General features: G+C 58.0%; 1 protein-coding gene across 1 annotated transcript; it reads left to right on the top strand.

Annotated features, from left to right (window-relative positions):
* The first annotated feature begins 189 nt into the window (after window positions 1-189).
* Window positions 190-12,695, top strand: STRIP1 (striatin interacting protein 1). Its single transcript, XM_030465576.1, is given in 22 exon segments — window positions 190-315; window positions 1,719-1,788; window positions 2,081-2,155; window positions 2,993-3,127; window positions 3,435-3,555; window positions 4,008-4,076; window positions 4,644-4,750; window positions 5,251-5,378; window positions 5,823-5,831; window positions 5,833-6,006; window positions 7,138-7,355; window positions 7,575-7,640; window positions 7,832-7,895; window positions 8,292-8,363; window positions 8,533-8,607; window positions 8,788-8,885; window positions 9,143-9,269; window positions 9,362-9,462; window positions 9,623-9,689; window positions 9,896-10,000; window positions 10,807-11,011; window positions 11,891-12,695. Coding segments are annotated over 22 exon segments (2,460 nt in total). The 3' UTR covers window positions 12,139-12,695.
* The last annotated feature ends 413 nt before the right edge of the window (window positions 12,696-13,108 follow it).

Raw genomic sequence — 13,108 nt, 5'->3', positions numbered from 1 at the left:
GGGGACGCGGCCGTCTGGACGGCGGGCAGCAGGAGCGGCGACCGCAGCTCCCTCTCAGCAGCCTCGGCGGCCTCGCCGTTCCTCCGGTGCCACTCCCAAGATGGCGGCGGCGCTGCCCCGGCTTTCTCTGCCGCTCCCGCGAGAAGGGGGGGTGAGTCCTCGCGAGAGTGCGCGGGGCCCAGCGCCGACATGGAGCCGGGCGGAGGCGGCGCGGGGGTCCCGGGGCCGCTGCCGGGGAACAGCAGAGGCCGTGGCGGAGCCGCGGGGCCCGGCAAGGCCCGGGATTTGGGCCGCCCGCCGCGCAAGGACTCCGAGGTCAGCGCCGCTGCCGCTGGGCCCGGCTCCGCGGGGTAGGGGGGGAGGGAAAGCGGCCTTCCCGGGTGGGGCGGGGCGGACTGGACCGGACCGGACCGGACCGGGCCGCGTCCTCCTCCCCGCTGTGAGCCCGGGGCTGCGACACTGCTCTCGGGTTCTGCCGCTCGCTGGAGTTTTGACCCGCGCGGTGTTTGGGCTCCGCCGTCACTCCGGGCCGGTCCTGACCCAGCCGCTGCCCCTGGAGCCCGAGCTTCGGTACCGGTTCCCCTCGGGCCCAAAGCCGTGGCCGGGGCTTTCGGGACCGGTGCCAGCTCTGTGGGACCGGCCAGCACCGGGGCTCTGGGGATCGGTGCCAACTCTGTGAAACCCCGAGGCCCGTCTGCCAGGCCCATGCGGTACCGGCTGTGCCCGGGGTCGGTACCGGACCCGGCTGGTGCCGGTTTCCCGTTCATCGTTCTCTTTCCCATCTCTGGGATGGTTTCACCTGGCTGGGACAGGAAGGGGTTTGGTCCGGGGCCACCAGAGGGTCCTGGCATTGGCCACGACTCCTTCGGCGCTGCTCTGGGCTTCTCCCCAGCTCGTGCTGGCTCGGTACCGGCCCGGTTCTGGCACCTCGGGTCTCCGTGTGTCAGGTTGGTCCAGGGATGGCTCAGACCATCCCCTCCAGGGTCCCCTCCAGGACCCCCGAGTCCCCCTGGGTGCTCAGAGGGCTGCATGGGACTGGGTTTATCCCGACTTCTCCAGCAGCTTCCCCAGGTCCAGTTTCACATCTGGGTTGGCTCCAGAACCGTCTGGTTCTGTGAGCGTCCTCACCAAGGTGGGGGATGCTTGGATGGAGGAGCTCAGCAGGGACCCAGCAGCCTTGGGAGAAACCAAGGGTTGGATCTGTCCCTCGGGGGCTCAGGATTTGGGTCAGGAGGGTTCTGCTGGGCTTGAAGGGATTTGATGGTTCTAAGACACTTCCTGGATGTTTTTCCAGCCTCACCCAAGCTGCTTCTGATTGTTCCATCCTCACTGTTCCCATCCTTCCAGTAACCTTTGGATTGCGGGGGAGCCCAAATTGTCACCCGTGTCTGCAGAAGGAGCTCTGAGGGCTCCCAGGTCCCACCCCCCCGAGGTGAAACCCGCCCCCTCCTCTCCTGCTTTATTTTTTTTGGCCGTTTGGGGCTCCCGGGAGTGTTCCGGAGGTGGTGCAGTGTCAGGAGCTGCGGAGCTGGGATGGAGATGCAGGAGGTGGGGAGGAGTTCCCTTGGGAACGATTACGCTGCTCCTGCGGGTGCATTTTTGGGCTCTTAAAACCGAAAATGCCATCCTGGGAATTAGAAAAATCCCGGGGCAGGGGGGTGTTGGAATTTGTGTGTTTTTTCCTCTGCACTTTAACTGAATTCCACCTTTGCTTGCAGGGATATTCGGAGTCCCCAGACCTGGAGTTTGAGTATGCAGATACTGATAAATGGGCAGCAGAGCTCTCTGGTAAGGGACTTGTCCTGGGAAATCAATCAGTAAATCAATCAATCGATCACCCAGGATTTTCTTTCCTGGTGGTGATGAGAGGAGCTCTTCCAGCTCCACTGTTGCTCTGTTGTTGTCTTTCAGTGACTCTGAAAGTGAGATGTGCAGTTACATTTTTTAGCTTTATAGCGAGTATGGAATTTGCATTTCCCTCATCCTGGATAAGATTTCCATCCGTGTGGCTGAGCTGCAGCTCTCTCTGCCAGCTCAGTCCAGGTTTGTTGGGAGTTTTTTCTCTCTGGTCCTTTGGCAGAGCTGTACAGCTACACGGAGGGTCCGGAATTCCTGCTCAACCGCAAATGCTTCGAGGAGGACTTCAGGATCCATGGTAAGAACCTTCTCTTGCACCTCTCAGCCCTCTAGGGAGGGAAAGGGATCTCCTGGAGGAGACACGGGGCTCAGGGTGTTACTGCTGTGTCAGAAAGCTGGAGCTGTGCACTGCTGATCTCTGGGTTTGCACTGGAGAGCTCCCGGGTGCAGGGGGGTTGGCCCCAGGTGTGTCTCCCCCTGGTTGTTGATGTCTGTGAGGTGGTTGATTGGTACCAGGATGGATTTGCTGGAACATCCTGGCAGCAACTCTGCATCCAGCTCATTCCAGAGGAGGCCCTGGAGCTGCTGGGAGGGCTGGAGCAGCTCTGGAGCCAGGGGGAGAGAGTTGGGGGTGTTCAGCCTGGAGAAGAGAAAGCTACAACAAGGAGACCTGAGAGCACCTTCCAGTGCCTGAAGGGGCTCCAGGAAAGCTGGGGAGGGACTTGGGACAAGGGCCTGGAGGGATGGGATGAAGGGGAATGGATTTAAACTGGAAGAGTGGAGATTGAGGTTGGAGATGAGGAAGAAATTGTTTGGTGTGAGGGTGCTGAGCCCCAGGGTGCCCCCAGAAGCTGTGGCTGCCCCATCCCTGGCAGTGTTGAAGGTTGGATGGGGCTTGGAGCACCCTGGGCTGGGGGAGGGGTCCCTGACCATGGCAGGGGGTTGGAACTGGATGAGTTTTAAGGTCCCTCCCAACCCAACCCAAATTCCATGACTCTTTGCTCCATTTGGGAAGGAAGCTGCTGCAACCCTGTTTTCCATCACACTGGATCCTTTTGAGAATTTCCAGCAATGCTGGTGTCCAGGGCAGGCAGAGGTGCCCTGTACCCCCACCCTGACTGCTTTGTTTTTGCAGTGCAGGACAAAAAATGGACAGAACTGGACAAGAACCAGCACCACACCCACGCCATGAGGCTCCTGGATGGGCTGGAGGTCACTGCACGGGAGAAGAGGCTGAGGGTTGCCCGAGCCATCCTTTATGTTGCCCAAGGTGACACCAGCCTTCTGCCCTCTTAGTTTACCCATTGCAACATTATTTTCTACCCCTGTATCTTTCATTTCACCTGGGATGTCTGGAATGAAGCGAGTTCCTGGGAGAGCCAGGCAGTTTATGGGGATTTTGTCCTGTCCTTTTCCAGTCTTGCCAGACCTGGACAGTTCCATCTGAATTTTTGCCTTAAAATTAAGAATGTTTTGTTTTGTTTTTTTTCAATTCCCCCTCCAAAGTGCTCTGTTGGGTGGGGAGGGGGGGCTGAGGGTCCCTGCAGAGGTGGGATGCAGTGAGGGTTTTGTTGCAGGCACATTTGGGGAGTGTGGCTCTGAGGCTGAGGTGCAGGCCTGGATGAGGTACAACATCTTCCTCTTGCTGGAAGTGGGAACCTTCAATGCTTTGGTGGAACTGCTCAACATGGAGATTGAGTGAGTACCAGGGGGAGATGCTGCAAGAAAGGCTCTGGAGCTCCTTGGCAAAAGTTTTTTCCAGTCAGTGGCAATCCTGTTTCTGGTCTGTCTATCCCTATCCCTAATCTGATCTCTGCAGCTGCTGGAATGATTCCCATAGTTCTGGGTGGATTAATGATGTAGGATTATTCCTGATTTAAACAGAAATTCTCTGTGAGCCGTACTGCCAGGGCAGGGCTGGAGTCCCCATCATCCCTGGAGGGGTTTCAGAGCCCTGGAGATGTGGGGATGGGGGACATGGGGTGGGGGTGGCCTGGGCAGGGGTGGGGGAAGGGTTGGGCCCAAGGTCTGAAAGGGTTTTTCCATCCAGATGGATTCTGTGATTCAGGGTTTCACTCTGGCCTGTGGGTTGCTCAAGGCAGAGTAAAAATGCCTCCCAAGGCCCCTCTGAGGCTCTTTTCCCCCTGCAGTAACAGTGCAGCGTGCAGCAGTGCTGTCAGGAAGCCTGCCATCTCCCTGGCTGACAGCACAGACCTGAGGTATGGAGCAGGGCTGGGACAGGGGGGACATCCAGGGGCAAGGGGGGGACCCAGGGACTGCTGAATGCTTTGGTGGGCTGAGACAGAGCTGAACCTGGGGAGCTGAGGGATTGGGGGTGTTCAGCCTGGAGAAGAGAAACAGGGAAACCTCAGAGCACCTTCCAGTTGGATGGGGCTTGGAGCACCCTGGGCTGGTGGGAGGTGTCCCTGCCCATGGCAGGGGTGGCACTGGGGGAGCTTTAAGGTCCCTTCCAACCCAAACCATTCCATAATTCCATCCTGGGGCTGTCCAAGCTTTGGCCCCAGCTCTGTGAGCATCATTGGGTCTGCTCAGATCTGCTCAGTTCCAGATGTCCCCTGTGCAGTAAGAGTAAAGTGTTAGAAAGCCATTTTTTGGTGTGTCCTGCTTTAATTTGCAGAGACCTTTTATCCCAGTGCCTGGTGTGGAGCTGGGAATTGGGCTGTGGCTGGGCTGCTCCAGCCTCTTCCAGAGCCCTGGGTGCTGGTGGTGGCTCTGTCACCCATGCCAGCCTCTGGTGATTCACCCAACCTTGTTTTTTTTTACAGGGTGCTGCTGAACATCATGTACCTGATTGTGGAGACTGTTAGGCAGGAGGCTGAGGGGGACAAACCTGAGTGGAAAAGCATGAGACAAACCTTCCGTGCAGAGCTGGGTGAGGAGCAGGCACTTGGGATTTAATGGGATGGAGGTCTCCAGGGGTGAGGAATGGGAGAGTGAGATGGAGTTAAGCTGTAGGAATCAGTTAACAGGGACTGGCAGCACTGGGCTGGTTTCTGCTAGGCTGAGCTGAGGGATGAGCAGAAGCAGCCAACCAACCTTCTGTGCTCTCTGAGTGCTCTCTCCTTGGGGTAAAGTATTTGAATATTGGAGCTGTTGTTTCCTCTCAACACTGAGGTTAAAAATTATGGAGGTTGCAAGGCCTTGGAAAGGAGAAGAACTGAAGATTACAGAATGGTTTGGGTTGCAAGGGACCTTAAAGCTCATCTAGTTCCAACACTTTGCCAGAGCAGGGACACCTCCCCCCAGCCCAGGTTGCTCAAGGTCCCATCTCAGAGATGGGGGAGGGGAGAGACCCTGGGAGGGTGCAGGGGTTGGTGGTTGTGGTAAGGACAGGGATGAGGAAACCTGACTGTCACTGCCATCTGGTTCCAGGAGCCCCCTTGTACAACAATGAGCCCTTCTCTGTCATGCTCTTTGGGATGGTGACCAAATTCTGCAGTGGCCATGCTCCTCACTTCCCCATGAAGAAGGTGCTGCTCCTGCTCTGGAAGACTGTGCTGGTGAGGAGAGGTCCTAGGGTGTACTGATACTCTGGGTGTCTGTGTGGCAGAGGAAGGCAGTTCTGCCCTGGGAGCTGGCTGTAATCACCCCATCCTCTTCTTCTGGCCTTCAGCTGAGTGGATTGTGCCCTGTTAAACCCATCCTCAGGTTTCATCCTTGAGGGGAGTGTTGGATGTTTGGATACCAGGGGTGGACCCAGAGCAAAGTCCCTGCCTGGTGTCTGGCTGAAGGAAGAAGTCCACACCTGGAGGGATAACCCCCTGTCCCTTCTGTGACACTTCCCTGGCCCTCCACAGCAAGAGCAGTGTGAGGACAGGCAGTTTTACACCTCGGGGGAAGGATTTGGGACTCGTGGAGTGCAGATCCTGGGGGGAGGAGAGGCAGAGGGCTCCCCCGGTGCCAAGGAGTGCCCTGTGCTCAGGGTGCTTTGTTCTCCCTTACAGTACACACTGGGGGGGCTTTGAGGAGCTCCAGAGCATGAAAGCAGAGAAGAGGGAGATCCTGGGCCTGCCACCCCTCCCCGAGGACAGCATCAAAGTGATCAGGAACATGCGTGCAGCCTCCCCCCCTGCCTCTGCCTCCGACCTCATCGAGCAGCAGCAGAAGCGCGGTCGGCGGGAGCACAAGGTGAGGCCAAGGACAGAGAGGTCTGGGGAAGAGTGCCTGGAAAGCAGCCTGGTACAGCAGGATCTGGGAGTACTGTCTGGCTGAACATGAGCCAGCAGTGTGGCCAGGTAGCCAAGAAGGCCGTTGGCATCCTGGCCTGGATCAAAAACTGTGTCCAGCGGGAGCAGGGACGTGATCGTGTCCCTGTACTCAGCTCTGGTGAGGTCACAGCTTGAGGATTGGAGGATTGTGTCCAGTCCTGGGCACCACAGTCTAAGAAAGGCCTTGAGGTCCTGAAGAGTGTCTAGAGAAGAGCTGTGAGACTGGTGAGGGGTTTGGAGGGCACATCACACAAGAAGCAACTGAGAGAACTGGGGTTATTTAGTCTGAAAAAACGAAAGCTCAGGAGCCATCACTCCCTGAAGGGAACCCACAGGAAGGCTGGAAAGAGACTTAGGTAAGAGTGTCCAGGGATAGGACATGGGGAAACAGCTTTAGAGTGAAGGAGAAGAGGTTCAGCCTGCATCTTAGGAAGAAGTTATTCAGTAGGAGGGTGCTGAGACTCTGGAACAGATTGCCCAGGGAAGTTCTGGCTGCCCCCTCCCTGGAGGTGTTCAGGGCCAGGTTGGATGGGGCTTGGAGCAGCCTGGGCTGGATGAGAGGTGTCCCTGGGCATGGGGGGTTGGAGGAGATGAGCTCTGAGGTCCCTTCCAACCTCAGCCACTCTGTGATTCTGTGATCTTATTGCTCTCTACAGCCACCTGTAGGGAGGGAGGCTGTGGAGAGGATGGTGTTGGTCTCTTCTCCCAAGTAACTTGCAATAGGATGAGAAGAAATGGGTGTAAGTTGTGCCAGGGGAGGTTTAGTTTGGATATTAGGAAAAATTTCTTTCCTGAAAGAGTGATGAGGCACTGGAATGGGGAGTGGTGGAGTTGCCATCCCTGGACGTGCTGAAGAAGTGTTTAGATGTGGTGTTTCTGGAGATGGTTTTGTCATTGTGGGAGTTGTATTACCCTTGGACTCGATGATCTTGAAGGTTTTTTTCCAACCCTGATGATTCTGTGATGAGGAAGGGGACAGCTGGGAGCTGGACACCCACATTGGAGCAGTTTTGTCCCTAAGGTGTTCACCTGCCTGCTCTTCTCTCTGCAGGCACTGATCAAGCAGGACAACCTCGATGCCTTTAATGAGCGGGACCCTTACAAAGCTGATGACTCCCGGGAGGAAGAGGAGGAAAATGATGATGACAACAGCTTGGAAGGAGAGACCTTCCCCCTGGAACGGGATGAAGTCATGCCCCCCCCCATCCAGCACCCCCCCAGTGACCGCATCACCTGCCCCAAGGGGCTGCCCTGGGCCCCCAAGGTCCGGTGAGTCCCTGGGGAAAGGGAAGCAGAGGCTGAAAAATCCTGAGAGCTTCAGCAGGGAGGTGGTGGAGATGGTAGGATCTGGTGGTCACTTTGCTGGCTGTCCTTCCAATGGGGTGGGCTCAGCACCATCTCCTTTAGCTGCCCACAAGGCTTTTTTTTCCTCAACACCCTGAGCCTGGGGCTGAGGTAGAGATGTGGCTCTTGTCCCTTTTGTCACAGGGAGAAGGACATTGAGATGTTCCTGGAGTCCAGCCGCAGCAAGTTCATCGGCTACACCCTGGGCAGGTGGGTTCCCCAGAGTCAGCCTGGGGTCTGCTGATTTGAGGAGGGGCTTGCTCGTGCCCTCTGCTTGGCCACAGAAGAGTCCTGACCTCTCTGACTCCTCTGCAGGGGGGTGGTCTCTGACCTGTTTGTGGGGAGGGCTCAGGTTTGCTCCTGCCTGCACCCAGCCTCCTCTTTCTTTCCCTTTTCCCCAGTGACACCAACACAGTGGTGGGCTTGCCCAGGCCCATCCATGAGAGCATCCGAACCCTGAAGCTGGTGAGTACATGGATGGATTCCCAGATGATGTTTGGGTGCCCCTTCCCCATCCCTCTGCACCCATCACAGCTCAGGGCCAGGGGTTCATTATCCTGACTCCTCTCCTGCTTGATCAGGTTTTCATCTCATCCATGGTCTCCCAGGCTGGCCGAGTGCCTTTCCTCACTGGTTTCCTCCCTCTCCTCACTGATTTCCTCCCTTTCCCCACTGGTTTCCTCCCTCTCCTCACTGGCCTTGTCCCAGAGGTGATGCCAGCAGCCACCACCCTGCCCACCAACACCTGGGACAGGATTAATGGGAGGGGCAGGATTTCAAAATCTGCTGGGTCCGTGCTGGGGCTGGTGGCAGGGCTGGGGGGGGTCCTTGGTGTCACCCTTGCTGCTCTGTCCCTTGCAGCACAAGTACACATCCATTGCTGAGGTGCAGGTGCATATGGAGGAGGAATTCCTGCGCTCCCCACTCTCTGGGGTGAGTGTGGGGATGAGGATGGGGTGAAGCTCCCTGAGAGGCACTTGGTCCCACCAGGGCTTTGGGTAGGAGTTGGGCGAGGTGGGGAGGAGAAGTGGTTTCTCTGGGAAAGAGGGGATGGGTGGTGGTGGCTCCTGATGTGAGGTTTCTTGGTGTCTCCTGGCATCAGGGGGAAGAAGAAGTGGAACAAATCCCTCCAGAGATCCTGTACCAGGGCCTGCTGCCCAGCCTGCCCCAGTACATGGTGAGCTGGGGGGTACCTGGGGGTCTCCAGGCTCCATGGAGGGGCTTCCCTCCACTGCTCTCTTACCACCCCCCTCTCCAAAAGGTTTTCTCCCCTGTTCCTCCTTCCATGCAGTGGGGAGATGGACCTATGGCCAATCCCTTGTTTCCATCCCCTCTTTCATCTCTCCCTCCTCCCCAGATTGCTCTGCTGAAGATCCTCCTGGCTGCAGCCCCCACCTCCAAAGCCAAGACAGATTCCATCAACATCTTGGCAGATGTCTTGCCAGAGGAGATGCCGTGAGTGGCCCTAGAGGATGAGCAGAGGTGCTGGGTGGTGGTGGGAAGGGAAGAAGAGGACAGGAGGGAGCCAGGCAGGGTGACACCGTTTGGGTTGTGGCCTCCTCGCTGGTCAGGCTGTGTTCTGCTGCATGGTGTGCCAGGAACTGTGTGCTGGTGCAGGGGGAGGTGGCTGCAGGGGATGATAGCAGAACTGTCTGCTGACACCTCCAGGTGTGGGCAGTGCCCCAGCCCAAGGGTTCCTTTATGTCCCTCAGGACCACAGTGCTGCAGAGCATGAAGCTGGGGGTGGATGTCAACAGGCACAAGGAGATCATTGTCAAAGCTATCTCTGCTGTGCTGCTTCTCCTACTCAAGCACTTCAAGCTCAATCACATCTACCAGGTGAGGTGGACCAGGCTCTGGCCACCCTGCATGGGTCTCTGAGGGTGGACATGACCCACAGAGGGGTCCTGTTCACCCACTTTTCTCCCCAGTTTGAGTACATGGCCCAGCATCTGGTCTTTGCCAACTGCATCCCACTCATCCTGAAGTTCTTCAACCAGAACATCATGTCCTACATCACTGCCAAGAACAGGTAGTGGAAGGGGCTGCCCACCTCCATCCCTGCCTGCTCTGGGGTGGTTGGGGAGGGGTCTCCACTTGCTTTGTCCTTTCACAACCCCTCCCATGGGTCCCTGGGAAGGTGCCCACAGCAACTGATGTCCAATGGGGACCTCCCCCTCTCCTTCCTGCAGCATTTCTGTCCTGGATTACCCATACTGTGTGGTGCATGAGCTGCCTGAGCTGACAGCAGAGAGCCTGGTGAGTCCCTTCCTGCTCTACCAGGTCCTGGGGGGCTTCCTTAGGGGCTGGAGGGGGCAGCAGGAGCTCCAGCACCCAACCCTGCCACCTCTTGTGCTCAGTCCCTGAGAGGCCAAGGGGCTGAGGAGATGATGATGAGAGCAGAGCAGCTTCTCCTCATCCCCACTCCCATCTCTTCCCTGACTCCTGCCTCTGCTTCCCTGCAGGAAGCTGGAGACAACAACCAGTTCTGCTGGAGGAACCTCTTCTCCTGCATCAACCTCCTGCGCATCCTCAACAAACTGACCAAGTGGAAGCACTCCCGGACCATGGTGAGGGCTGAAGAACCCCCTGGGATGCTGGGATGGGGTTGTCACAGGGTGCCCAGGCTGGGGGAGGATCATGGAATGGGTTGAGTGAGAAGGGACCTTAAAGCTCCCCCAGTGCCCCCCCTGCCATGGTCAGGGACCCCTCCCCCAGCCCAGGGTGCTCCAAGCCCCATCCAACCTTCAACACTGCCAGGGATGGGGCAGCCACAGCTTCTGGGGGCAGCCTGGGGCTCAGCACCCTCACACCAAACAATTTCTTCCTCATCTCCAACCTCAATCTCCCCTCCTCAAGTTTTAACCCATTTCCCCTCATCCTCTCCCTACCCCCCCATGTCCAAAGCCCTCCCCCAGCTTTCTTGGACCCCTTCAGATATTGGAAGGTTGCTCTGAGCTCACCTGGGAGCCTCCTCTTCTCCAGGCTGAACAACCCCAGTCCCTCAGCCTGGCTTCCCAGGGAGGTGCTCAGCCCTCTGAGCATTTCAGTGGCTCTGCCCTGGACACATTCCAGGAGCTCTGTGTCCTTCTGGTGTTGGGGACTCCAGACCTGGACCCAGTACTCAAGTGGGGTCTCAGAGCAGAGCAGAGGGGGAGAATCCCCTCCCTCAACTACTGTCTGTGCTCTTTTGGTGAAAGAGCTCTTTTTTCTTCCTCGTGTTCTGAGGGTGCCCCCCAGACCTCTCTGTGGAGGCAAGAGGGGGTGGGTGGCAGGGTTGGTGTGTGGCACATGTGCCATCGGAGCTGCCAGGTCCCCATCCCAGCTTTGTCACCTCGCTGTCCCCTGCTGCCCTGGGGGGCTCTGTTCCCTGCAGATGTTGGTGGTGTTCAAGTCTGCACCCATCCTGAAGCGGGCACTGAAGGTGAAGCAGGCCATGATGCAGCTCTATGTCCTGAAGCTGCTGAAGGTCCAGACCAAGTACCTGGGCAGGCAGTGGAGGAAGAGCAACATGAAGACCATGTCTGCCATCTACCAGAAGGTCCGGCACCGCCTCAATGACGATTGGGCCTATGGCAATGGTACGGCTGGGGGGGCTGCAGGGTCCCCTTATCTACTGCCAATCCTTCCTGGGGCAGTGGCAAAGACTCAGAGGATGATTTGGGTTGGGGGGGACCTCTCAAGGGCATCCAGTCCAACCCCCTTGCAGTCAGCAGATCGGGGTGCTCAGAGCCTCCTGACCTTCAGCATCTCCAGGGATGAGACTTCAACCACCTCGCTGGGCAGCCCATTCCAATGCCTCTGGAAAGAATTTTTTCCTAATATCCAACCTAAACCTCCTCTGGCAGAGCCTAAGCCCATGGCCTCTTGTCTCACTGGTAGCTACTTGGGAAAAGAGCCCAACCCCCCCCTGGCTCCAACCTCCTTTCAGGGAGTTGTAGAGAGTGATGAGGTCTCCCCTGAGCCTCCTCTTCTCCAGCCTCAACACCCCCAGCTCCCTCAGCCCTTCCTCAAAGCAGGAATCTATGCTGTTCCTCACAGAACCTGTGCCATTGTTCCACTCCCCTCCTGCTAAAGAACATTTTCCTCCCAACCAACCTAAATCCACTCTAATTTGAAGCCCCAGGAAGGTAGCTGAGACCTCATCCCTGGTGATCCTCAAGATGAAGCTTGATGAAACTCTGAGGGAAAGGACCTCTAGGGGTCCCTTCCAACCCCAGTAATTCTCTTGATTCAATGCCCCTTTGTGCACCCAGAGCTGTCACTTTGTCCCTCATGCTCTGTGCTCTCAGCTCTGGGGGTTGTGGTGACAGAAGCACGTGGCAGGTGACAGCCACTGCTGGAGCCATTTGCTCGCCCTGTGCTCTTCACAGCGACCCTCCAAGACCCTTCCTGAAGGATTGAGGTTGGCTGCAAGCTCTCCAGCTCCCTTCCAACCCCACCTTTTCCCCCCTGCCCAGACCTGGATGCTCGTCCCTGGGATTTCCAGGCTGAGGAGTGTGCGCTGCGCGCCAGCATCGAGCGCTTCAACTCCCGGCGCTACGACCGAGCCCACAGCAACCCCGAGTTCCTCCCTGTGGACAACTGCCTGCAGAGTGTGCTGGGCCAGAGAGTGGACCTGCCCGAGGACTTCCAGGTCAACTATGACCTCTGGTTGGAGAGGGAGGTCTTCTCCAGACCCATCTCTTGGGAAGAACTGCTGCAGTGATGGACGGATGGATGGGGAGGGGGTTTGGGGACCTCTCCAGGCCAGCTCGGTGCTGAAGAACATGGGGACTGAGGTTTGGGATAAGAGGGGGGTTGGTGGAACCCCTCCCACCCACGTTGGTGGGCTTGGGAAGAGCTGTGGGGGTCTTGCTCAGGCACTGTCCTGCCCCTCTGTCTCCATGCCAGGTTCGAGGTGAAGGCTTGGTGGAGGTCACAGTGTCCCCAGAGTGCCCCGTGGGGGGAACACCTCTGTGTGCTCCATCCCGAGGGGTTTGGGTGTATCATCCCCCCCTCCTCCTGCCCCCCCAACTGGTGCAGGGAAGGGGGGCATGAAGGGGGGGGAGATTGGGACAAATGCTGTGAGACCTGGGGAGCAGAGGCAGGAAAAGTGTGTTGTCCTCCCCCTGCCCAGGCTCTGCTTGGGGACACGGGGCTGTGGGGGTTTGGGGGCGGGGGGTTCAGGGTCTGGGGTGGGCTGGAGGCTGCAGTCCGCCCTCACCCCGCTGGGGGGGGTGGGTGAGCTGTACAGATCCAGAGAGAATATCGCGACATCTCTGAGCCCGGGGTGTTGGTCTGTCTGTGTCCCCTTACCTGGGATCCCTCCTGTCCCTCTTGTGCTCTGTCCCCACCCCCTTGGGCTCTGGCTGTGTCCCTGCTGCCCACGCTGACCCTGGCCATGTAACCCCCCCCACCCCAAAGCCTGTCCCTCACACCGTGCCTCAGTTTCCCTGCCAGAGGCCCAAATCCCAGGAGGTTCCCCCCCTGGACTGAGAGGGAAGGGAGGCAGAGCAGGGGCTCCACCCCCCCTCTCAGCACCCCCAGGGTGCTCTCCTTCCCCCCAGGTGCCCCTAGCACCCACCCCAGCCCCCCCAAACCCCTTCCCCAGTGCAGGACAGCCCAGAGGGGAACTGGGTTTCCTTTACTCTCTCTTGCAGCCCTGCCAAAATCTTCCTCAGCAGCCAAAGCTGTAA

Source organism: Calypte anna, chromosome 26 (genome assembly GCF_003957555.1).
Source record: "Calypte anna isolate BGI_N300 chromosome 26, bCalAnn1_v1.p, whole genome shotgun sequence".
Lineage (NCBI taxonomy): Eukaryota > Metazoa > Chordata > Aves > Apodiformes > Trochilidae > Calypte > Calypte anna.
Note: the sequence above shows the minus strand (reverse complement) of the source record. Positions and strands in the feature narration are given on the sequence as shown.